Source organism: Thalia democratica, chromosome 8, assembly GCF_965202585.1.
Source record: "Thalia democratica chromosome 8, ktThaDemo2.hap1.1, whole genome shotgun sequence".
In the NCBI taxonomy this organism is placed as follows: domain Eukaryota; kingdom Metazoa; phylum Chordata; class Thaliacea; order Salpida; family Salpidae; genus Thalia; species Thalia democratica.
Genome location: NC_139172.1, coordinates 36,866,440 through 36,891,950, shown reverse-complemented (window position 1 = coordinate 36,891,950; position 25,511 = coordinate 36,866,440). Strand labels below are relative to the sequence as shown.

Sequence of the window (25,511 nt, the reverse complement as noted above, 5' to 3'; positions counted from 1 at the left end):
CATCAGGTTTTTGACTTTGTTACAATACAAATTTTCTAATAATGCAAGGTACATTTTCTGAAAATTTGAGGTTTGCTCAAGAAATGAAAGAAATTTTTTCATTTTTACAGTAAAACAGCAAATAACTAGGGATCACTAAAAATCTATCTCCTGGGTTTTTGAGATAACTACCTCAAACTTTTAGAAAATGTTCCTTACAATATTAAAAGAATTATATCAGAACAAAATTTGAAAAAAAAAAGAAAATTTTATGACAAAACTGTTTTTTTATTTACTTTTTATAAGTATTTAATTTTTATTTTAAATTTTTTTTAATCTGACAGAATTTTCTAAATATTGCAAGGAAAAGTAGGAGTAGATAGATTTTAGTGAAATAGTATTTTTTGCTATTTTGTTTTAGTGTACGCCTCCCATAAGAAGCCTATTGTTGCCTCTGAATTTGACCAGCTATTTCTCAAAAATGTTTTGAGTTTTTAAAATCTGTAAAAAACAACTTGAAGCTTAGTTAAAACTGAATAAAATTGTGAAAAAAGTGATAACTCCCCTATGCCCCAAACTTAAAACTAAAAATAAACCCAAAAATGTGTACTTTCAAAAACATGGAAGAAATATCTCAAAAACTAATGGCCACACTGTATATATCAAATCAATTATATAGACACTGTAGAATGTTGCTGAAGTAAATATGTTAAGAAAAAGAAATAAGTATTTGTATAATTAACAAACACAAACATAAATTCCAGTGGTTTTAAACTAGTTTTATATAATTTAATGAAAGCTTGAAGTATAAACTACAAGCCAGTTTTATAGTCTCATGAAATTTTATTTAACTTTTTAGATAATGTTATTTTATTACAGATACTAATTTAGTTTTTTTATGTATATTTTTAATGGCTTGCAAAATCCTTCAGACTGTAATTTTTCGATTGTTCAAGCATCACTACCAACATCAAGAATTCAGCATAAATACCAGGAAAATCGTTAATATAAGTTTTTTTTATTAAAAAATAAGTCTTCCCATAAAATTAAATAAAGTAAAAAAAGAATGAAATTAAATTTAAATTAACTTATTAAAGTTGTTGATTTCTTCTCCTTCATCAGTAAAGTTAATTTCAGTTATCATTACTTCTATATATGATTTATATATGTTAAAATTATGTTTAGTCATTTAGCTAAATATTTTTTGCACTTTTTTTAATTCTATATTATGTCTTCATATGTAAGTAAAGTTTAAATATAATTTATACATAAGTCTTGTAACCTATAATTTATTTATGTGATGAACGTTTTCTTAAGCATCAATAAATTTGTTTAAGAAATAAACTTAAATTTATTGAATCATAAATTTAATCTAAACTCCATTGTGAGTTAAAACTCAAAACATTTTGAAGGATTCCTATTTATCAATGTTGGTAGCTGTAAGCAATTTATAAATTAATTGTGTGAATTCTTCTAGATGAAAAAAGGTCTATCATTTGCGGTGATGTGATTTTACCCCATTGGTTACTTGTTTAAGTGTTTTTATTATTCTTCAGTAGTTATGTTCTTGAAAGTTACATGAAATTAGCCAAATAGAAACTAAATAAAACTTTCATATTAGGCTTATTAGAAAATTTAGTTAACAATATTACATTTATCGTGATAACAACATGTAGAAGCATTATTTTAAGTTTAGAAACATCAAATCTGTTGTATAAAGTAAATACACTTATTCTATAAATTATAATAAAAATCTTTTTTCTATGTTCTTTGTTGCAAACAAAGACTTATGACTTTTTAGATACTACATTACATGGTATATCAAACTTTCTGAATCAAGACCCTTCTCTTGAATCTATGGACGCCTTAAACTTTATAATGGTGAGCATTGTATAAATGCTTTGTAAATTATCTATCAAATTCTTGTTTACCCACCTTTTATATTAAGCATTATTTATATTTAAGAAAGACTAAATAAGATTTGTTGTTAATTTTTTTTTTGAAGTTTTTCATACTTTATAATTTTTTTTATTATCAAATATATTCATGCATTTGACATTTCAGTGGGTAATTGCATTTTTAAAACATAAATGTTTTTTTAGAAGATATTTGGCACCCTAGGTTTTATCTTCATGTTTAAAAAATTTAATAGTTTTTTCATAATTTAACTCTAAAACTTTAAGAGTATAATAAAGACAACATATTATGTCTTATATGTAGAAAAGTTTTTGTAGCATTTGGAATTCTTTTGTTTTGTTAAAAAATAAAAACTAATAAATCATATAAATATGCATATGAAGTAAATAAAAGGTTTTTGTAAATAATATTTAATTTTTACTTCTATGTTATTTTAAATTAATGCAAATAATAATGTTTCTTTTAAATTACCTAATTAAAACTTAAAAGTTAAGATTTGATTTAAAAAAAATTGTTAAGTATAGTTAATACTAAAAAAAAACTAAATGTTTATTAATATTAAGTGTTAATATTTTTAAACAGTTTTGTTTGTAGTTTCAAAGCACTCTCGCTAAGTGCTTTAAAAGTAGACTTTAAGCCTAAAATATGTTTAGTTAGGTAGCACTGACTGTCTTAAGAAAAATTAACTTAAACAAAACTGTATGTACTTTATTTTTTTCTTATAACTTTCTTTTTGGTGCTGACATACAGTATTGATCAACATCAAGTTAGTGAAAACACATGCACTTTTTTTGGATTGCTTATATGCCATTTCATATTGGACTTTTCCCCTACCTAGTTGACACCTGGCTCGAAAGTTAAAGTTTGTCAAAACATTTTTACGTAAAGTTTTTTTCAGGAAAAACAAGTTGGAGATTTAGTTTTAAATTGAAATAAATACTATATTGTTACATAAAATTATGTAAATGTAATAAAAGTTATACATTCTAAAATAAGGTAACTTAACTAGATATCAAAATGTTTAAAAAAATATTTATTCTAAACAATATGAGTTAATTGTAGAAATGTACTTGTAAAAAAGTAATGTTTAAAAATTCAAAATAAACAATTAAGTTTTAAACTTACTTTTTTATTCAATATAAACATAAACTTGAGTTATAAAAACAAAAGTATTAAAGTTTTATAGTTGTTTACATTAAACAGAGTTTTTTAAATAAGACAAATATTAGCTAAATGTATGTACATTTAAATAGTTATTAAATAAATTTAATTGTACTGAAAAAACTAAGTTTATTAAAAAACAAGTCACTTTAGTTTAAACTTACTGATTGGTAATTAAATTACTATTTAATTTTGCTTGAACATTCTTTAACCCTCCTATAGCTTCGCTTTCACAGTAAAATGGTCAAATCTTTATGTTCTAATGATTATTTTGTTGTACTTATTGGTTACAGTGCATTTCTTATTCCAAAGGTTAGTGGGACAGTCTTTTTTTAATTAATCGTAAACAAAAGAATTAAATTCTAAAATATATTTTGTTGATTTAATTTGAGTTTTTCAAAAAAAAATTAACAGGTTTATTATAGGTAAATAAATGTTAACTGTAGTTAAAAATGACCAAAGTTAAATAGTTATTAAATATGTTTTATAGTGATAATGTTTTTAACTTTATATTATACAGGGTTGCCAAAAAACCTTGAATTTTAGAAGTTTTGAAAAAAACCTGAAATTTTGAACGAAAATCAATAAAAAACTTGGAAAAACCTGGAATTTTGTACAATTTTTACACTTTAAGTACTGAAGTTTCTATACAAAAAATATGTCATATAGATAAGAAAATTTTGTTATGACTATTAAAATATTTTTATATTAAGAAAACATTTCAAGTAGCTTTACGTTATCTTTTCAATGTTGCTATACCAATTAAGATAGTTTTTTACCTTAAACTTAGTTTTATACTAAAATAGACCTAAAAAATTTTACTTTCGAAAACTTTGAAGAAATTTCTCGAAAACCTTAGGCAACCCTGATTATAAATTTTTGTTACTTAATGTATTAGAGTAAATTTGATATATATTTTCAAAGTTTTATATTTAAATATTTAACCTTATAGCAAATGTTATGAAAAGTTTTTAAATAGTTTAAATATTTTTTAATTTTTCAAAAATTAACTTAAGTTTTCTTTATTTAGATCGAACTGTTTAGCACTTTTTAAAATAAAATTTTTAAAGACTAAGTTCTTATGTTTTAAGTAATCATATTATAATTTTTTTTAAAGTAATCATTTTAAACTGTTTTATAATCAAACAAATAACCAACGTTTGTCCATTTGCAGCAACCTCTTCTGTTGTTTTAAATTTTAGTGTAAAGTTAAAATCAAATAGTTTTGCAAAAAAATGGAGCAGATGAGACCAAGAGGACCTCCGCCGGGCGCAAGGGGACCCCACAGACCAGGGATGCCCCCCAACATGAGATTCCCGCCAATGAACAATGGCCCGCCAGGGCAGAGGCCTCCCTTCAACCCCCAGGACAGAATGAGAGGGCCAAGACCAAACGGGCCACCAATGGGCGGCTGGAGGGGTCCAAGACCTGGACCTGGAGGACCAATGATGAGGCCGCCAATGAACGGGCCACCAGGTCCAAACACCGGACCGCCAAGGAGAATGATGAGGCCTCCTATGAACGGGCCAAGAGGGCCAATGATGGGGGGTCCAAGAGGCCCAATGGGTCCGCCTGGAATGGGACCGCCAGGAATGATGTCGGGCCCTCCAGGCGTCAACATGTCCAACAACATGCAAATGATGCCTCAAGGGGGCAGCAACATGGGAGGACCCGGGCAGACAAGTGAAGGCCCAAAGACCCAGGGTGATTGGACAGAGCACACCGCACCGGACGGCAGAAAGTACTACTACAACAACAAGACAAAGCAGAGCAAGTGGGAGAAGCCAGACGAGTTCAAGTCAGATATTGACAAGGAGCACGAGGAGATGCTGGCAAAGTGCCAGTGGAAAGAGTACAAAGCTGAGAATGGCAAGCCTTACTACTACAACGCTGAGTCCAAAGAAAGTGTGTGGACAATTCCTGACGAGTTGAAGGAGATCAAGGAGAAAATTGAAAAGGCTGAAAAGGAAAGAGCTGAGAAAAGCCCAAAAGAAAACGGTGATGACGCGGCCAAAGACACCAACGGAAACGTGGACGGTCAAAACGGTGGCCCAATGCCACAAATGATGGGAGGTCCAATGCCAAACAACCAGATGGGAGGACCAATGGGACCCGGTCCAGGTCCTTACATGGGCCCTGGTCCAATGGGAGGTCCAGGTGGAATGCAGGGACCCCCAGGAGGCATGATGGGACCGGGCGGCCAGGGTATGATGGATCCGATGCAGGTGATGATGCAGCAGCAAATGATCATCCAACAGCAGATGCAAATGATCCAGCAGGGAAAGAAGAAGAAAAAGGGCAAGAAGGCGAAGAAGGACGAAGGCAGTGATGACAGTGACGATGATGAAAAGGACGCTGTAAAGTCCAAGAAAGACGAAAGTGAGAAGAAGGATGTTTCCAAGAAGGATGAGGAGCACCCCGAATGGGAGGATAAGGAGACTGCCAAGCAGGCGTTCAAGCAGGCCATAAGAGAAAAGAAAGTGCCGTCCACTTCCACTTGGGAGCAGGCAATGAAAGCTATTGTGTCTGATTACAGGTACGCTGCACTCAAAAAGCTGAGCGAGAAAAAGCAGGCTTTTAACGAGTACAAGACGCAGAGAGGCAAGGAGGAGAAGGAAGAGGCCCGGATCAAGGCGAGGGAAGACAAGGAAAAGTTGCACAAGTTTCTGGAAGATCACCCAAAAATGTCAAGCCGCACTCCTTTCAGATCATGCGAGAAGCACTTTGGCAAGGACGAGGCCTGGAACAATGTGCCTGAAAGAGACAGGAGAGAAATCTACGAGGAGGTTGTCTTCGCCCTGGGCAAGCGGGAGAAGGAAGAGGCCAAGGAGCTTAGGAGGAAGAACATGAAACAGTTCCGCAAGGTGTTAGGCGGGCTGAAAAAGATGAACCACAAGACAACGTGGGCCGAGTGCCAGCAGCTGCTGATGAACTCGCAGGACTTCAAGGACAACGAGGACCTAAACAACATGGACAAGGAGGACGCGCTGATCTGCTTCGAGGAAACCATCAAGGACTTTGACAGCGAGGAGAAGGAGAGGCAGGACCGGCTGAAGGTGCTGGAGAAGCGCGCGTTCAGGAAGAACCGCGAGCACTTTGGGGAGTTTCTGGATCAGCTGCACGACGGAGGCAAGCTGCACTCTATGTCCTCCTGGATGGAGTTGTACCCCGTCATCAGCGACAGCCCCCTTTTCATGAAGATGCTCGGGCAGCCGGGAAGCACGCCATTAGACCTGTTCAAGTTCTACGTGCTCGATTTGAAGGCGAGGTTCCACGACGAGAAGAAGATCATTCGGGACATCATGAAGGAGCAGAAGTTCGAGGTGGGAGTCAAGACTCCTTTTGACGAGTTCGCGCAGGTGGTCATGTCGGACAACCGGTCGGCCACGCTGGACGCGGGCAACATCAAGCTCGCCTTCAACTCGTTCATCCATAAAGCCGAGTCCAGGGAGAAGGAGCGGCTGAGGGAGGAAGAGAGGAAGGTGAAGCGGATGGAGGCGACTTTCGTGAGGATGCTGAAGCAGTCGGCGCCGCCAGTAGATTCCTCTCAAGCGTGGGAGGACGTGCGGGAGCGGTTCGAAGGCGAGGAGGCGTTCAAGGCGGTGAGCGTGGAAGCGGACAGGATCAGGCTGTTCAAGCAGTACCACGAGTCGCTGGTGAAGCAGGAAGCCGAGCAGCTGGAGCGGGCCGAGCGGGAGGCGGCCAGGGACAAGAAGAAGAAGAAGAGGAAGAAGTCGAAGAGGCACAGGAGCGGGGAGGAGAGCGACTCGGAAGGCGAGCGCGTCGACAGAAAGAGGAGGAGGAGGAAGTCGTCGAGCGACTCGGGCAGCGACAGCGATGACGGCAAGAAGGCGCGGAAGCACGAGAAGAAGTCGAAGCGGTCGAAGAAGCACTCGAGGAAGTCGGACGAGAGGAAGCAGGAGAAGAAGAAGAGCAAGAAGAAGAGGAGGGCGTCGGACAGCGAGAACGAGAACTGAACGTTTTTGAAGATTTATTTGAAACTTGAACTGCTTCAGTTGTTAACTCTTTTATATCAAATTGCGTGTAAAGCTTAGTTTAAACTTTCATGTCTTAGGTTTTTTTGAAATATTATACATTGAACGTTTAGTTTCGTACGCATTTATAGAAAAATACTTGGTATGTTTGTATTTAAAGTTAAATTTATTTTTTCCAATTGAATTGTATTAGTTTCGTTAAAAATGACCACCATTTAAATTTTAGACAATGATTATGTATAGAGTATCTATTGTAAAAATACATCGCCCATTTTCTAAAGTCTTCTTATTTTCTTTACAGCAATGTAAATATATAAGTTGTATTTTGCAGTAAGCCTTCTAAAATTAGAAAATTCTTCTCATTCCAACGATAATGAATAAGGGTTAGTTAAAATATTTACTTGGAAAATACGAAACAGAATGCTCATTTTTCATTAGTTTCAAGATGTATTATGTTAAAAGTTTTTAAGTTGCTAATTATTTTAATTTAAGTGCTTTTTAAAATAATTTATGAAATAAAAACAAAACAAACAAAACTTTATACTGATAAATAAGTGTAGTGATTTGTGTAGTTTAAGTTAAAAGGTTATTAAAAAACTATAAAGTTGTTATTAACGAACTAAAAAAGTTTTATTTGTGTTTTTAAAATTTAATTTTATTTAGAAGAATATTTCTTAAATAAAGTACTTGTTAAGTTAATTTTTAATTGAATTGCAATTTTACCTTAAAGCTAATATAAAACAGCCACTTTAATTATAGTAATGAAAGTTTGATAAAAGGTTAAAAAATGAGCTCCTTTGTGTTTTAAATTATTTGAGCATATAATAATAGTACGAATTTGTGTCTGTCAATGATAATTGAAATAAAAAAGTATTATTTCTACCTCAAAAATTTATGCAGCCACGTAAATGTTAAGTAGTCAATTAAGTTTAAACATAGTTCTATAAAAACATATAGTATTTATCTCAAAGTAATTAAAATAAAAAGCATTGTCAAAACATTAAGACTCAAATAAGATGAGAAGCAACTACCTATTGTTAATTTATAAGACAAGTTTGATAGTTTGTATTAGTAGGTACAAACATTTAAACTTCATAGTTTAATAGTTTTGAAATACAGTTCTTAATTATGTAAACGAAATTGCTAGTAAACTCAATTATTTTAGAACCTAAGGTTCTTTTTATCATATCGACCGTATGGCATTAGACCAGGGCTTCCCAAAGCGGGCCATGACAGATACTTAGGGGGCCAAGAGCAGCAAAGGGGTAAGAGGGGGGGGGGCATGAGCAGTAAAGGAGCCACATGGGGCCATGAAGTCATAATTTGAAACTTACACTAGGTATTCTTGAGAGGCCACTAAACAGCAAAAAAAGAAGTCTTAGGTGTTTTTAATGGTTGGTATTTTAGAAACTTATACTAGATATTTTCGAGTTGCAGATGAAGAGCAAAAAAAAAAGGTCTAAGGTGTTTTTACTGGTAGTTTTTAAGTGATCTTGTAAGGGGGCCATGGAGTAATCTTTTTGAGTAAGGGGGCCATTTGCAAAAAAGTTCGGGAAATCCTGCATTAAACATACAAAAAAATATTTATAAACTTGTATCGAAGAGTAGGTTTTAAAGAAGCTTATTACTAAATTTTGAATGGATATATACCTGTTTAAAAAGTACAATTTAAGTATGGTACTTTAGACTTTCAATTAGTCAAGTTTGTATTACAATGTTAAATTAAACAAAAACTAGATGAGTGAAACAAATGGGTCCAAAAATATGTCAGCCATCTAAAATAGTAAAGGTTATAAAAAGTTTTAACAAAAAGTATAAGTGGTTATTGTGCAAACTGCTAGATACAGGGTTGCCACTTTACCTGGAATTTGAGAAATTTTGAAAGAAAAACTGGAATTTTGAACAAAAATTACTAAAAAATCTGGAATTTTTAACAATTTTAAAATGTTCAGTAGTAAAATTACCATTTAACACAAAAAATCTATCATACAGAAAAAAATGTTTGTAATCATTAAAAATTATTTTTATTTAAAAACGCATTTTAAGTAGCTTTACAGTATCTTTTCAATGTTTTTATACTATATAACCAGTTTCTTACCTTCAACTTAACTTTAATCTAAAAATAGACTTAAAAATTTATACTACTAAAAACCTGGAAAAATTTTGTATAACGAATGGCAACCCTGTTGATAACTATATCGACAAACTATGGTTCGTTTTTTCAACTCAAGGTAATAAAACGCGATGAAGCTAACTCTTCTATTGTCTTTAGATAGGGTTCGACAAACTACACGCCTAATATGGGAAAAGTTGCCCGTGGCTTGCTTTTTAACTAAAAACAACTTGTGTAAAAGCTTATTTGTTATTAAATTAAAAATTCACAAAAATGTCTTTTTAAGCTCCTGTAGGTAACCTGCTACCTATTTTATGACTATTTCGTTTCACATTTATCCTTTTTTATTTAAAGTTAGTTTTTAATAAAAACTGTAGCTCGCAAAGAACTTTTTACTAAATGTTGCCTTTCCTCATCAAAGGCTTTCGACCTCTGCAGGGCTGCCACAAGGTCAGGAAAAGTCATAAAAACTAGGAAAAATACAAAAGTCAAGGAAAATTGGGGCTTTTTGAAAAAAAGTCAAGAAATTTGAAAAACACGTCAGATTTTGTCAGTTCAAATTTACTAAATTTATTGTTTTCCAAAGCCTTCAAATGGTAAAAAGTTAATTAAAAAGCCTTTAATGTCAGGCTAAAAATGCAATTTTTCCTAGAAATTTACAAAACTACTTAATTTCTAATGCCTTCATCTAATATAAATTAATAAAATATCCTTTACAAAACTGCAAAAATTTTCTATTAACATATTGAACTACTACCCTACTTGAACAAGCAGTTTTTGTATGCTTTTTAGTATTAATGATCTGTGCCAAAGACACTTCCGTAGTAAAATTTTCATATATACACAAAAGGTTATCTTGCAGAACTAAAAAATCAAAGTGTTTTTGTTTTTAAGTTAGAAAATACAAAAATTTTGCTGAAAGAGCTGTTTATTGCAAATACATTATTCATACACATATGGCTAAACTAAATAAATCTACTTATCGACTAAATCCGGTCGGATGGGTAAATTAAAGTCGTCATAGCAAAAACATTTTTTAAGATGTGATCTGGCCTTATAGTATTTTATAATGAATTAAAAATCAATGCTAGGCTGTCAAAACGGTAGTTATAATTTAAAAAATTGTATAACTTTAGTGACTTGACTCCTTCAATCTTTCTTCTAGAACAGGGTTTCCCAAACTTTTTTTTAAATGGCACCCTTTGAAGAGATTAAAAAAGCTATGGCCCCCTTGTACCAAGTTTACTGAAAAACTATCATAATAAACACCTAAGACCTTTTTTTGCTCTTCATCAGCAACTTTAGAATATTTAGTGTAAGTTTCAATCTATGTCCTCACGGCCCCCAAGGGGACACTGTTCTAGAAGTTTGTTTTGTTAGTGTAACTAAGAAGTAAGCTAAAAAAAAGTCCGCCAACAGAAATATCCGGCCCGCAACTGCAACAAAAAGTTGTTATAACAATTTATTTGAAATGCGCTGACGTTTTTATTTTGGTACATAGTTCTTATTATCAAACAACTACTTTATTGCAATTTCACTATGAAAAAGTAATTAAATTTTTTAAGAACTATTTCAATCTTTTTAACAAGTCCGGCGTGCAAAATACGTTTTGTAGTAAATCTGTCCAGCCGATTAGAAAAGTTACCTCCCCTAGGCTAGTTGTTCAAAGTTGTTAATATAAACAAATAACGTTATTGATATTTATTATAAGTAACTTTTTCTATTATTGTAAAAAAACTGAACATTTTTACACTTCACAAATTTGTGAGTACTCAAAAATGAATAATTTTTTTGATAACCATTGAAAAAAAAAAGTTAACTTATAAAATTGAATGCTTGTACTAAACTGGTATTACATTAAGATCAAAAATAACTGCTCTTGAACTAACTCTTACTTCTTACTGAAAAAACGTATATAGTCTATACAGTACTTTTGAAATAGTTTTTGCTTGGAAATTGTTGTTAATGTTTCTCTGACTGTTTCTTACAGCATCATTAGTTTTTTATAATTTTTTTACTACATTTATGACTTGTTTACTAAAGTATTTTGATATCAAACTAATAAAAAAACAGTTAACACTTGGGCAAAATAGTTGGTATAAATTGAAGCTGCTGATAGAAATAAAAAGTTGAATCAAACGTTAAAATTAAATAATTTATGAACTTCATTTATTTCAAATTACAATCTGTTAAAATCTACAATGACCATTTAAAACTAAGACAAAAACATTTTTGCTGGTATTCTAAAATAACTGTATATGTGTATACATTAGTTACATACAATATATTCATTCTTGCAAAATAAATTACACGAAAACAACGACTATTATACTTCAAGTAATCTTATCAATAAAACGTTATTTACTTACTTAAGTTGATGAGAAGCTATTTTGTGTAAATAAAATTTTTACTTAGCAAATACAACTTTTATTTATAACTACTCTTGTTGCATCAATATAAAACAAATTTTAAACAATTTTTACTAACTCAAGACTTAAACCAAGTAGACTAAGTTTTTTTCTTGCTTATATTGTTTCTAGTGCCAGCTACAAAATACTTCGTTATAACAGACCAGGGGTTTGCAGCCTTTTACAAGTAACTAACAAATTTTCTGTAATGTATTGAGCAAAAAAAAGTACTTTAAGGCAAAAAATATGGTTAAATATGCGAAAACAAACCACTTGTAATTACTAAATAAAAACACTAGTTTCTATTTTCTACTAAAACTTGTTATTCAAAAAAAAAGTTTCTGCCTGAAAAGTACAGGTTATTTTTTTTTTGGCCTGCAGTTTTACCTGGGATTAACGCAGCTCTTAATTTCAAACACTTTAGTAATTGTTTGATTTGTAGTTATTTAGAACTGTTGTTTTAGACAGTTCAAATGGTCTAAATTATTTTTCAACTAAAAGTTTAGTGTATTAAATAAAAATCAAATCAAACACGCTATGAGTGTCTTACTTTAGTATCCCATCACTACACTTCAGTGAGCACATTAACATTGTTTAAACAGTAAAAACCAGCGAAAGCTCATAGGAAGATTGATTTAATGCTAGTGATCTACCGGGCCCATGATCCGAATCCAGCTTGTTTCAATCGTGAAATTGTTAACGTAAATTTTAAAAGTAGATCTAATACCAGCTAAATCCTAACTTTTTGGATCCGGTAGACGACTACATTGTACTGTTAAGGAATGTTAACCGTTTGAAAAACTCTCAAGGAAACAAGACGAGAAGATCGCTTGCAAACGAGCTGGAGCGGCGGGTCATGTGCATGGACGGGGCCATGGGCACCATGATACAAAACTTGAAGTTGAAGGAAGCAGACTTCAGGGGAGAGAGGTTCAAAAATCACTCGGTTCAGTTGAACGGCAACAACGAACTGCTGTCCTTCACGCAGCCTGAAATTATATTCAACATTCACAAAGTTTGAATTTTTTAATTAAATAAAAAACTTTCTACTAAACAATATTTTTTTTTCAATCAACTGATTTGTCTTTGTTTTGTTGTTGTAATTTTCACAGGATTTAATTTTCAGTTTAATGCTTCATCGAATTGTATTTAAAACCGTTTTGTTTTTAAGAGGAGATCCCAGAATAAACGCATGAAAATACTGATGAAATTTTAGATCAGTTAAGAGAAGGAGAAAATAATGAGCAGACAAGAAATTCCTGATATCAGATTAAAATTTTAAATAAAAACTTTTAATTTCTAAGTTTTTCCAAGTCTTAGATAAGAAGAATATCTTTTGTCATGGGAAAAAGTTTTTAATAAAATATGTAAAAACATGATTTGTTTTTAGAGCTTTTTGGATTCGGGGTGCGACTTTGTAGAAACGAACACGTTTAGCGCCAACCCGATTTCGCAGAAAGACTACTCAATCACGGAGGAGGAATTTGTTTACTCCATGAACTACCAATCTGCTGCCATTGCGCGTCGGGCAGCCGACATTTCAACGACTGAAACGGGTAAGTTGAACATTTGTGACGTCACATGAAAGTTTTTACACAATTCTTTTTGATATTGATGATTAAAAGGGGACAGAAAGTTACGGCCAGCGGCTAGCATTCTTATTTAAAACAACTTTCTCATAACAATTTGCATACTTTTTTTCTAATTATGTTTCAAAGTTAATTATGAGTTAACAATGGTGCCAGTTTTCTGATTATTTCATTGAATTTTTTTTGATAAATACGAGTTTAGAAAATTCTAAGATAGTTTACGGAATATTTTTTTCTTAAATTCAGTTACTTGTATATGGTTGAAAATGTTGTAAAAGTAAATGTATTATTAAAAAATACAAACACTTCTAGTATTGACCGTTAATTGCGACTGAAAACGTAGATATCTAAATATTGTTATCAGACTTGAAAGTATTTTTCTTTTAAAAGAAAACTAATTATTGTTTTAAAAATTATTAAAATAAAACTAATTTGCTAGTAACTACACATAATGTGTTATTGATTGTATATGCTTGTAATTTTACAACTTTTATACAAACTAAAAAATATTGCTGCTTGTAAAAATGCATTGCTGTAATTAAACCGATGTTAAGGAATTTAACAGTTACAATAACAATAAAAACGAAAGAGATTGAATAATTTAAAAACAATTTTACGTGTAAAATATTTCATAAACAGGAAAGAAAAAGTACGTTATAGGAAGCATAGGGCCAACAAACAAAACTTTGTCTATTTCACCTTCTGTAGAAAATCCGGCTCATAGAGAAATAAGTAAGTAAACTATAAAGGTTATAAAATAGTATTCATTTTATTTATGTAGAACTTTCTTAAAATGTTTCTTTAAAAAGTGTCTGCTATTTTTTTAAATAGAAAGTAATGGTTTTTGTAAGTCAAAGTTACAAAACAATATTAATATTAATAACAAGACTTTCACACTAGTAATTTAATATGTATACTTATTGTTTTGAAAATGTTCACCAAAGTACTAATGTTTTGTTTATGATTGCACAGTTTTATTGCATAAAATTTTATATTTAATTTCAATAAAGTAAAATAACTTGTCAACTTTTTCTTACTTGAGACTAAAGTTTCATTAACCTACGTGTTTATGTAGTAACATTTTTTTATTATATCATTTATTATATTTTGTTAATCAGTAAAAAGGCAAGTATTTAATTTATTATTAATCTTAATCTTAATTAAAAGATCAAAGTATTATTCAACAGCTTTTGATGAGTTATCAAATGCATACGAAGTTCAAATAAATGGTTTGCTTGATGGTGATGTTGACATTTTACTTCTTGAAACTATTTTCGATACATTGAACGCTAAGGTGTGTGGTATAAAATGCACTTATGACTGTTGTGAAAGATATAAAGAATTGATTAAGTATTTTTCTCACAAAATTTTTATTATTTTCTATACAACTTATTCAAAACGTTTTTTTCAATTAAAACAAGAAACTCACGACAAATCAATTAAGTATTTTGTAATTGATTAAATAATTCAGGTACTTATTAGTTTATTTGCTTCTATCTTTTAAGTTTCACTTCAAAAGTTTATAATTTAATTTTCACTCTAAAAAAGTTTGCTAAACACATGAACAGTTATGTTTTGTTCATAAGCATTTGTTAAACTTTTGAAAGAATCCGAGTTAACCAAGTTAAAGTTCTAACACAAAATAGTAGTTTTTACTTAAAACTTACTATACCTTTAAAGTCAGTTACTTAACAACAATTTCCAGGCGGCAATTTGCGCGATCAACAACCAGCTGTCAAGTGATAAACACCGGAGACACGTGGGCATGCCAATTTTCATATCGGGGACTATCACCGACAAAAGTGGTCGTTTTCTGTCGGGGCAAACTTGCGAGGCGTTCTACATCAGCGTTAAACACGCAAAGCCAATGTGGTAAGTTGATATTACATATTTTATTTTTATAACTAGATGAAGTTTTAATAACTCATTACTAATGATGAATAACTAAAATAATTCCTTTTTATAAATTATAAGTACTCAAAAACTGCCTTACTTCTATTGAATACTAAAATAATTTTGCTTTTCAAAGCCATTACTTAGTTTACTCGTTTATTTATATTAGATATTTAAAGAATAAGTTTTAGATTGTTATTGGGTTTTACGCCAAGTAATATTGATAAAAAAAAGTTTTCAAACGGATTTTGTAAAAGCTTCTAAATTAAGTCTTTAATTTAATTAAACTAACTAAAACTTTTGAATAAAAAGAAACTTAAAGTTTCCTTCGCAAGATGTAGAGTTTTAATTCAAACTAAATTAAGAATTATTAAGTTATAACTTCCACCTTAAACAAACTTCAGCATCGGGTTGAACTGTTCGCTCGGTGCGAGGGAAATGCGGCCCTACATAAAGATGATGGGCGAATACGCTAGAGGGAGCTACATAATGTGCTACCCGAACGCGGGACTTCCCAACACCATGGGCGAATACGACGAAAAACCGCGGGAAACTGCTCGGTTCATCGCCGTTAGTTTGTTTTGTTTCCCAGCATGGTTGTGCCACGACTTGAGTTTCCTAAATCTAGCTGTTGTAAGTTCTGTAAGGTTTTTGATTAAGACTAAGAATTCCTTCTGGTTTTTACGAGTTAAATGCGAAATTTTGTGAGTTTAAGTACCGCTAGACTTAATGAGTCTTATAAAACAACGGCTATGCTTTAAAAACAACTAGATTTGGCACGAAAATTGAAATTTTATATAGTGTTTTAATAAAAAACTTCTATATGCTGTAAATAGCTAGTTATAAACTAGTTGTTTGCAACACAATTCTCACGTTTGTATTTGTTCATAATTGTTTCAGGAGTTAGCCGAAGAGAAATTGGTGAACATAGTAGGTGGATGCTGTGGAACGACTCCGGTGCATCTGCAGTTCATAATAAACAGCATCCAACAAATTCCTCCGAGGAAGATATCCGATTCCTCTGCGTACCATGTTTGTTGTTATTTTTAACAAACTAGTTGTTTTAGACAAGTTGTAAATGATTGTTTTTGAGTAAGTTACATTTTAAATTGTGCATAATTTGCATCACAATTTAATCTACCTCAAAGGCATTTTGAACAATAGTTAAAAAATACTTCTTGATAACTAATATAAGTAGGTTTAAGACTTGAATGAGAAAAAACTCACCTGCAACAGCAACCGTTTCATGTTTATTATTTCTCCAAGGGATTATCAACACTGAGCGGGTTGGAGGCGATGAAGTTCAACAGGGAAGTTTCCAACTTCGTAAACATCGGTGAGAGGTGCAACGTGTGCGGGTGCAGGGACTTCAGGGAACACATCAAGCACGGCAGGATCGAAGACGCGGTCAGGATGGCGCGCGATCAAGTCGTCAACGGCGCGCAAGTATGCACAAAAAATTGTCATTTGATTTATCTGGGGTTTTTGATATTTTCTACAAACTCACTTAAAGTAGTTGGACTACAGGGCTGCCAAAAATCCTAGAAAATATGGAACTTGACAACTTTGGCTATAAAAATCAGGAACGTGAGACATTATGAAAAAAATCAAGAAAAACATGGGATTTAGACAATTTTTACATGTACAGTAGTAAAAGTTCAATTTGACACAAAAGTTTTATCATAAAGATAATTTTTTTTTGTTGTCATTAGTTTTCTTATTAAAAAGCACATTTAAAGTAGCTTTACAGTATCTTTTCAATGTTGTTATATCATTTAAAACAGTTTTTTACCTTTAAATTAGTTTTATACTAAAAGGAAACCCAATACTTGTACTTTATAAACCACAGAAAGAAACTCAGAATTTCTTTTTCTTTAAAACATTTGGCAACCCTGTAGTTATTTAAGTAGTTAATTTGTGCTATGTTTGCCAACTCTTTGCCACATGTTAAAATTTTTTAATTAAAAAAATAAGTTTTTGACTGAAAATGTTTTACTTTCTTAGTCAATAGTATACCATTATGGAATTTAAAACCTAATTCTATGCTGAAACAGCTTAGAGAAATGCTGTTTCGGTATTTTTTTTTGGTTTAAAATTGTTCGTTTAAGTACCATTATGAAGTATAATTATGATAGAGCACTTTAAGTATTGTCACTTAGCTGTTATAAAAAAATATTAGAAACATTTCTGATGTTTTCTTTTTTTAGTCTAATTTTCAACTGTAGATATTAGACTTATGTTTTGATGACGGACTGATTGATGCAGAATATTTCATGTGCAAGTTCATCAACATAATTTCTACTGACCCGCAAATTGCATCAGTTCCATTTTCAATTGATTCTTCCAATTTTAAAGTGGTAATTTCCGGACTTAAGTCTGTCCAGGTTAGATAAAAGTATGTATATAAAGATAAGGTGTATAAAAAATCACAACTTTTTCAACAAGTTTACTGGTTAGTAACTTAAAGATTAAAAAAAGGTAATATTTTTTAATAGGTTATTACGGTATTTAAATAGTAACAATGTAAACGTTTTTAATACTATATATAATTTTAATAAAACCTTGAAATATAATTTTATTACTATAAAAAGTACCTATTTTACATTAACTTATTTAGTTATCATTAAAAAGTTAAAGAGCTTTTAAAAAGTTCAAAGTAAAAAAACATTTTTTCAGGGTAAATGCATCGTTAACAGCATCAGTTTGAAAGACGGAGAAGGTGAATTTATTAGAAAAGCAAAAATTATTAAGAATTTCGGAGCTGCAGTTATAGTCATGGCATTCGATGAAAATGGTCAGGTAGTATCGTTTATTTCATTGTTATTATGTACACAGTACACACTGTTATATATCGGAATAAAGTGAAAACAATAAAATTTAGGTATTCTGGCTAAAGTTTAGTTTGTTATTAAGTTTTTTTAAATTGATTAAGCAGTAAAAACTTTAATGCTTTTCTTTGATTTTATTGTACTGTAATTAGTTTTACAAATACTTGAAAGAGTATCAACTGTTTAAGTAATAATAAACTCGTATGCTGTACAGTTTAAACTTGTTTTTACACAGATTAAAAAGCAAAATAACTGAAGTTTTTAACAAAAAAAGTATTGTATATAAAGTTTTAAATTTTAGTATCATATTTCTATAAAATCTCTCAAAAAGACGACAAATTGTTAATCTACTGGCGACCAATAATTAATGATACAAAGCTTTTAAGAGACTATAAATAAACGCGTACGCAGTACAGATAAATATTATCAATATAATAAGTAAAAATGAAAAATATGAAAAAATATAAATAGTAAAGTATAGAAAAATTTAATTTTAATTTTACTTTTTTTCAAACTTGATTTTTTTTCACAAAGGCTACCAATTGCGAGGACAAACTGAAAATTTGCCGCCGTTCCCACCAAATTCTCGTCGACCTGCTGAACTTCGACCGTTGTGACGTCATATTCGACCTGAACGTGCTCACCATCGGTACGGGGATTCCCGAGCACCGCAACTACGCCGTCGAGTACATCCGGGCTTGCGCGCAAGTCAAGAGGGAATTTCCCCTTTGCAGGACGGCGGGGGGAGTGTCCAATCTGTCTTTTTCGTTTCGCGGGTTGAACAGGCTGAGGGCTGCGATTCACTCGGCGTTCCTGTATCACGCTGTTAAGGGTTATTTGCGGTTGAAATATTACTTTTTGAAAATTTTATTATCAACATGTGTATTATGTACTATTATTTAGTGTTTTAGTATATTTCTTTAAATAACAGTCGCTGTTTCAAAGTTACACTAAATACTATAAATATTTGATGAATACTCAAAATTTCGAGTTAATCGGTTGTTTATAAAGATCCTAGCGAAATAAGTTTGCTGGATTTTTTATAAAAAAATTAAATTTTCAAAGTACCCTTTCTTTTTTTAACTAACATATGTTTTTGTGTCTAAAAAAAGTTAATACACTTTATGGAATTCTGTAATAAAATTAGTACTGCAAGATTATAATAGAGGACAAAGTAGGTGTATATGATTACTACAGATAAGTCATAATTATAGGTTAATAGTTGGTCATTTAAACCGACTGTTATAAATTGTTAAAAAGAATTAAAACAACAAACTACATTAATGAATTAAAAAGTAAATCAAAGTACTACTATAAACTTATTATCTAATTGTAGTTTAAAGTATTTTTAGCTTTAATAATTTAGTTGAATATGAGACTAAATAATGATAGTGATAATCAAGTTAAAATTAAAATAAAATTAAAAGTTATAAAAAAAATAAAGTAAAATACAAGTTAAAGTAAAAATTAAAATATAAACTACTTGCACATAAGTGGCGTTAACAAACTCTTTGAAAATTTGTTTAAAATGTAAATTTTAAACAATTAAAAACAATTGATTTTTTTCTCAATACAGCCGGAATGGACATGGGAATAGTGAACGCGGGAAACCTGCCCAACTATGACGACATAGACGCCGAGCTGTTACGTCACATCGAAAACCTGATATGGAACAGGGGCACGGACGCCGTCGAGGAGCTGCTGAGGATCGGCCAGCAGATGGAGCTGTTGGTGGACGGAGGAGGAGGTTCGGAGGAGGATCTGGAGGAGTGGAGGCTTCTGCCACCCGATGAGCGGCTTCAGTTTTCACTTATAAAAGTAGTTTGTTTTTATTGCTTGAATTTTTTTTCTTGGCTTGTGTTTATAAAGTTTCTTGGTCAGGTATGCATGGCTTAAATAGCAAATAATTTTTTTGTGTTTAAGTTTGTTTTTTACAACTAGTTTCTAGCTTACCCAAAAAAAAAAGATTACTGTTGTGATTGAGTGCTATATATGTGTTAAAATGTAAAATACGCAAGACTTAGCCTAAAAAAATTTATACAATAAAGCTTTATTCAAAAAATAAAGTTAAAATTAATGTTTAAATTTTATTTTTGTTTTAAAGTTTTACTACTCTACAAAGTTTGCTTAAACTTGATTGCTGATAAATTATTTCTCAAGAAACTTGATAACAACCGTACTCTCAAACTTTTATTGCATTAAACAGCAATTCAATTGACTCAAAATTAAGTTTGCTACAATCAGAAAAGTTACAAAGCTCAGAAATAAACTGTCAAATGAAGTAAGCCACATGAAATGCTACTTTATATAAATTCCACTCAACTTCGCACAGGGAATAGACGATTTCGCGGTGAGCGACACAAAAGAATGCAGGGACTCCAACTTGTACGAAGACGAGCTGCAGATAATAGAGCGAGTTCTGATGAAGGCGATGAAAGTTGTGGGCGATAAGTTCGCCGAAGGAAAAATGTTCCTGCCGCAGGTACGACAGAAAATAACTGATATTTTGTTGTGATTCACGTTGACATTTATCGAAACAGGTGATCAAGTCGGCAAGAGTGATGAAAAAGTCAGTCTCCTACCTAGTTCCTTTCATGAAAGACTCGGAAAATAAAAACTCAAAGGTGTTTAAAAAAAACTTTTGAAAAATTATAAAAGCAATTTTTCAAAATTAAGAATTTAAAAATAATATTTTATGTTTCTGTTTATTCAGACAGTTTTATTGTAATTAAATTAAAGATTAAAGCCATATATGTGAAAAACTCAACTTTGCAAAAAAATGGAAGCATTTCAAACAAAACAGCTTAACATTAGCAATATATATATATTGTACAAAATATTTTTCTTGCAGCACCGGTCCAGCGGTACAATAATCCTGGCCACCGTCCGCGGCGACGTTCACGACATCGGCAAGAACATCGTGGCGGTCGTGCTCCAGTGCAACAACTATGACGTCATAGACCTGGGAATCATGACGTCGTGGCAGACGATCGTTGAGAGCGCACTGAAGCATGACGCTGACGTCATCGGCCTTTCCGGTCTGATAACCCCGTCGCTCGAAGAGATGGTGACCGTTGCCAAGGAGATGAAAAACGCTGGTTCGTTTCATTTTATAACATAAATATACATATATTTTTTATGTTTATTTTTTATATCAAGTTAGCAATTCTAAAAAGCTAATTTCAGCAGAGACGAGCTAAGAGACAAAATCATTATATTTAAAACTTTAAATAATTAAGTTCATGACTTACATTTAAAAACGCTTAGAGAGTGTTAGCTTGAAAACGAAATGCTTAGAATACAGTAGATTGTTTATACATATGTAAAAAATAAGTTATGCATTGTGGTTGAAATGGTTCTAATAACTTATTTTATAAAAGATAAATATGTATAATATACTCAGTAATTGAATGAAAAAAAATGTTTTAATAAGATTGTTGTTATGGTCAGAAAACAAATTAAGAGATTAAAACACTAAATCATAAAAAAAAATAAGTCGTTAATAAAAAGATATAAAAGGGTATTTAATATTAATATATATATTTGATAGCTATTAAAAAACATAGCCTAAGAAAATGTTTTACTTTAGCTAGTGAAACTCTTTTATTCATAATTTTCTTATTTTCTTTAATTTTATCCACTTAAAAATTTGTTTAAAGTGCTGTTAAGGTAACATATGTAACATAACTCAGGAATGAAGATACCGTTGTTGATAGGAGGTGCAACAACGTCTAGAAAGCACACAGCAGTGAAAATACAACCTCACTACCAGCCAACAATACACGTACAAGACGCTTCTAAAAGTGTTATCGTTGTCAGTGTTTTGTTTACAGTTAATATAAAAAATTAGTTTACAGTATGATTAATTTCATTTAAGTGTTGTGTTGCTTTATGTTTTATAAATACTTATAGCAAACTTTAACAGCAAAACTTTTATACTTAAAGTTGGAAAAACTTTAACGGAAACTTTGACTGATTGAAAATTGTTAAATGTTTTTGTTTGTTGAATATATCGTAATTTACTCTTATAAACTTGTAAATAAAATATAAAAGATATCTTTACTTTAAAGTAGAATGATGTTAATAGTTTGTTAATGTGGTTTTTTAGTTTCTTAGCTTGCTAAAACAAACACCAAACCTAAAATACATTTGAACATTTAAAATAAATTTGTAACGCTTTTAAAAAAGCATTAGTTACTTTAAATTTGTTCAAGTATTAAATTAAGATTTATAAAATCCCACACAGTGTTCATCCTTGCTAAATGAAAAAACTCGCAATCAGTACGTAGATGAGGTAAGGGATCAATACAAAGAGGTTAGAGAAAATTATTTGAATGAAAACGAGAACAAAAAGCTCTTGTCTTATTCGGAAGCTAAGAATCTTAAACCTGGTAAAACGTTTTTCTACAAAATCACAAAAAATTATTTATTCTTATTTTTTTTAAGATTATGATTGGAGCAAGCACGTTTTCACAAAACCGACCTTCACCGGAAACCTGGTCATGAAGGATTATGACGTCACAAAAGTTCTTCCTTACATCGACTGGAAGCCTTTCTTCGACGTTTGGCAGCTCAGAGGCCGCTACCCCAACCGAACTTACCCTAAAATTTTCAACGACAAGTTTATTGGTAAGACAATAAAAATTAAATAACAGTTTTACAAAATATTTTTTTGGTAATTGAACTATGACGTGTTACGTAAAACCATTTAAAAGTGGCAGTTCCAATATAAATTACAAGTAATTTAATTAGGTAAGTTATAAAGATTAAGTACATCAAAGGTTTTTTAAATTTGCTTTAATTATTACACTATATCTTTTTTTTTGTTATCACTACATTTAAACTAACATTTTATGTTATTTTATAAAAATTAAAGGAAAAGAAGCCAAACTACTTTACGATGACGCGATGAAAGTTTTAAAAGATTGCATTGAAAACAAGAAACTTCGTTTATCCGCAGTCGTCGGATTTTATCCGGCATGCTCGCGTGATGACGACATAATCGTTTATGACGTTGAAAACGAATGTGACGTAGTTTTCCACGGCCTCCGACAGCAGGTTACATTAGAATGATCAAAATTTAATCAAACTTTTTAATTTTTTTTTTCTGAAAATTATGTTTAGCTTTTAAGAAGTATTAATGGTATAAATGTTGTGTTTTCATTAAAACATATATTATTAAAAGTAGCAGGTCAGATGAAAAAACTTGACCGTAAAATAAATTTTGAAGACATTCTTTAGATATACTCAACTGCTAAAAAGCATAAATGTTATTATTTTTTTAATGCATAAATTTAAAACTACTTCAATATTTGCTAAAGTTAATGATACACAAAAAAAAAAAATTAAAAATTTCAGGCGCCTTCGAAAAGCCCGCGCCTGTGCATATCCGATTTTGTGTGTCCACTGAAGCGTAACGAAGATCACGTGGGAATGTTCGTGGTGACGTGTCACGGCGGTGACGTCATCAGCAGGAAGTTTGAAGGAGAAAATGACGATTACAAATCGCTGCTGGTCAAGTCGCTTGCAGACAGACTTGTGGAGGTAAAGAGTTGATAATTTTAATTAACTTGGAAACCTTGTTTGTTTCTTTTTTTTTCGAACGAGGAGAAGTTTCTAATATTCATTATTACACTAAATGTTATAGATCATACTACATAATATCATATATTGCGATGCAAGCTATTACTAAATCTTTGTTAAATATTTTTTGTTAAAAGTAAGACAAAGACGTCGCAGTTTCTTAGCTTAATTTTTTTTATATCATACTACTTTAACATACGTTTTAATTTTCAAGTGATCAAAAACATCAATGTTAAGAATATTTTTACTTTTTACATTCTAAAAGTGCATAGAATAAGGTTTATCAATGCTTAGAAAACTACTTAACTAGTTTTGGTTTTAAACTAACTTTCTATTAAGCATTTTAAAATAAATGTTTTATAGTATTTATAATTTGTTTGTTAAAACAAAAAGTTTAAATTAAAAAACAAAAATTGCTGTTTTTAAATTAGTTCGTTTTTTTTCATTAGCTTGGTTTTTATTTTGCATACTTTGTCGTAAAAGTTATTTAAAATCTTTGTTAAAGACAAACACAATTTAGATAAACACAAACTTAAATTAAAACATGAAATAAAACAACTTCAGTTACTGATCAAGTTAAACATTGTATTATTTTTTATGCAAAATATTAAATTCGAGTAAAATTTACAATGGCAATTAATCGCAGGCTTTTGCGGAAAAACTGCATGAAGAAGTGAGAACTAAAATGTGGCCATACTCACCCGATGAAAAACTAACCAGTGAAGAACTTTTCAAACTAAAATATCAGGTATGAAATGTTTATATGTTGTATAAATTCTCTTTATTAAGGCAGTTTTTTTTGGAAAGCGTTTCGTGTTTGTCGGTGTTTCGCAAAAACGTAATTGTTCACAAAATGATTTTTTATCAATTACAATTTAAATGATTTAATAAGATAACCTCAAAATGTATTTTCTTACATAGCTCATATACATTTTTCAAACAGACAAAACATTATTTTCACAAACTGATGTTAAATTTGTTACTTTATTAAACCTGAAAGTAAAAATAATTCAAAGGGAATCAGACCTGCGTTCGGGTATCCGACGCAACCGGATCACAGCGAGAAGTCGACGATGTGGAGGTTGCTGGGAGCCGAAGAGCAAATCGGCTCCAGATTGACTTGGAGCTTCTGCATGCTGCCTCCCAGCTCCATATCCGGCTTGTATCTGAGCCACCCGGATGCGGCGTACTTCTCAGTGGGAAAAATTAACAGAGATCAGGTTTGACGATTGTTCTTTTGTTTATTATAATTCATGTCTACATGCTGTACACTACATTGATGTGTAACTTTAAAATTGAGCCTTTTGTTTTTAGTCTCAAGTAAAGTAATGATTTTTTGATTTAATTTTTTTTGTGTATAATTACAACTTGTGGTAATAGTATATTATTTATAATTTAATATAAATTTTTCAAATTCATAAATGAGCTAAATATTTATCGCTACACCAAGGCACTTTTGTAGGAGTCAAAATTTATATTTAGTAATATTGGTATTGAGCTTTAAGTATAAATTAATTTTATATAATAATAGATAAATGCGTAGTAATTTCTTTTTTTCTTAATAATAAGCAATTATCATGTTTATTTTTATAACGTTATGTATCAATTTTTTACGTGCATTTGAAAATATTAAGTGTTTACATTATTTTCTTCTCAAGGTTTGGGATTACGCCAAAAGAAAAAACAAAAGTGTGCAAGAAATTGAAAAACTGTTGTCAGCAAACCTCTCATATAATCCTACTTCATAAACAACATTAAGACTATAGTTTATTTTTTAATTTAATTTTTAGTACAATATTGTTTTTCAGCTTGTTTACATCTTAATACTAATTTTGTTTTAGTTACGTGATAATCACTGTTTAAGTAAATAAAACTTTTTATTTTAAACTTTTTTAACCTTTTAATAACTGTTTAATCATCTTGTTATAATTATCATTACTGTATTATATGCAAGAAACATATGATTAATTTGTTTAAAAATACGAAAGATTTCTGCAATGCTTAAGTGGACTTAAAACACAGTTTTTTATAAGTATTCTTTTGAA

The 25,511-nt window shown here is 31.0% G+C and overlaps 2 protein-coding genes across 4 annotated transcripts; both read left to right on the top strand.

The window, feature by feature from the left end:
* The first annotated feature begins 856 nt into the window (after positions 1-856).
* Positions 857-7,578, top strand: LOC145841999 (uncharacterized). Of its 3 annotated transcripts, XM_082949337.1 has the most exons (6): positions 857-980; positions 1,392-1,502; positions 1,781-1,860; positions 2,647-2,758; positions 3,280-3,369; positions 4,281-7,578. In XM_082949337.1, exons 5-6 carry the CDS (start codon positions 3,298-3,300, stop codon positions 7,032-7,034), a joined length of 2,826 nt encoding a protein of 941 aa, XP_082805463.1. In that variant the 5' UTR covers positions 857-980; positions 1,392-1,502; positions 1,781-1,860; positions 2,647-2,758; positions 3,280-3,297; the 3' UTR covers positions 7,035-7,578. The 3 variants fall into 3 exon arrangements, with proteins under 3 accessions (XP_082805463.1, XP_082805462.1, XP_082805461.1); XM_082949336.1 differs by having other exon boundaries at positions 1,392-1,860; XM_082949335.1 differs by lacking the exon at positions 857-980 and having other exon boundaries at positions 1,250-1,860.
* Positions 7,352-25,214, top strand: LOC145843209 (methionine synthase-like). The gene is made up of 24 exons (XM_082950668.1): positions 7,352-7,435; positions 12,383-12,588; positions 12,964-13,129; positions 13,802-13,894; positions 14,350-14,456; positions 14,868-15,034; positions 15,460-15,625; positions 15,956-16,085; positions 16,335-16,501; positions 17,281-17,439; positions 17,732-17,854; positions 18,418-18,715; positions 19,460-19,701; positions 20,216-20,365; positions 20,424-20,507; positions 20,735-20,981; positions 21,576-21,697; positions 22,130-22,274; positions 22,330-22,512; positions 22,760-22,941; positions 23,242-23,427; positions 24,113-24,214; positions 24,483-24,686; positions 25,125-25,214. The coding sequence occupies exons 1-24, from the start codon at positions 7,426-7,428 to the stop codon at positions 25,212-25,214; spliced, it is 3,729 nt and encodes a 1,242-aa protein (XP_082806794.1). The 5' UTR covers positions 7,352-7,425.
* The last annotated feature ends 297 nt before the right edge of the window (positions 25,215-25,511 follow it).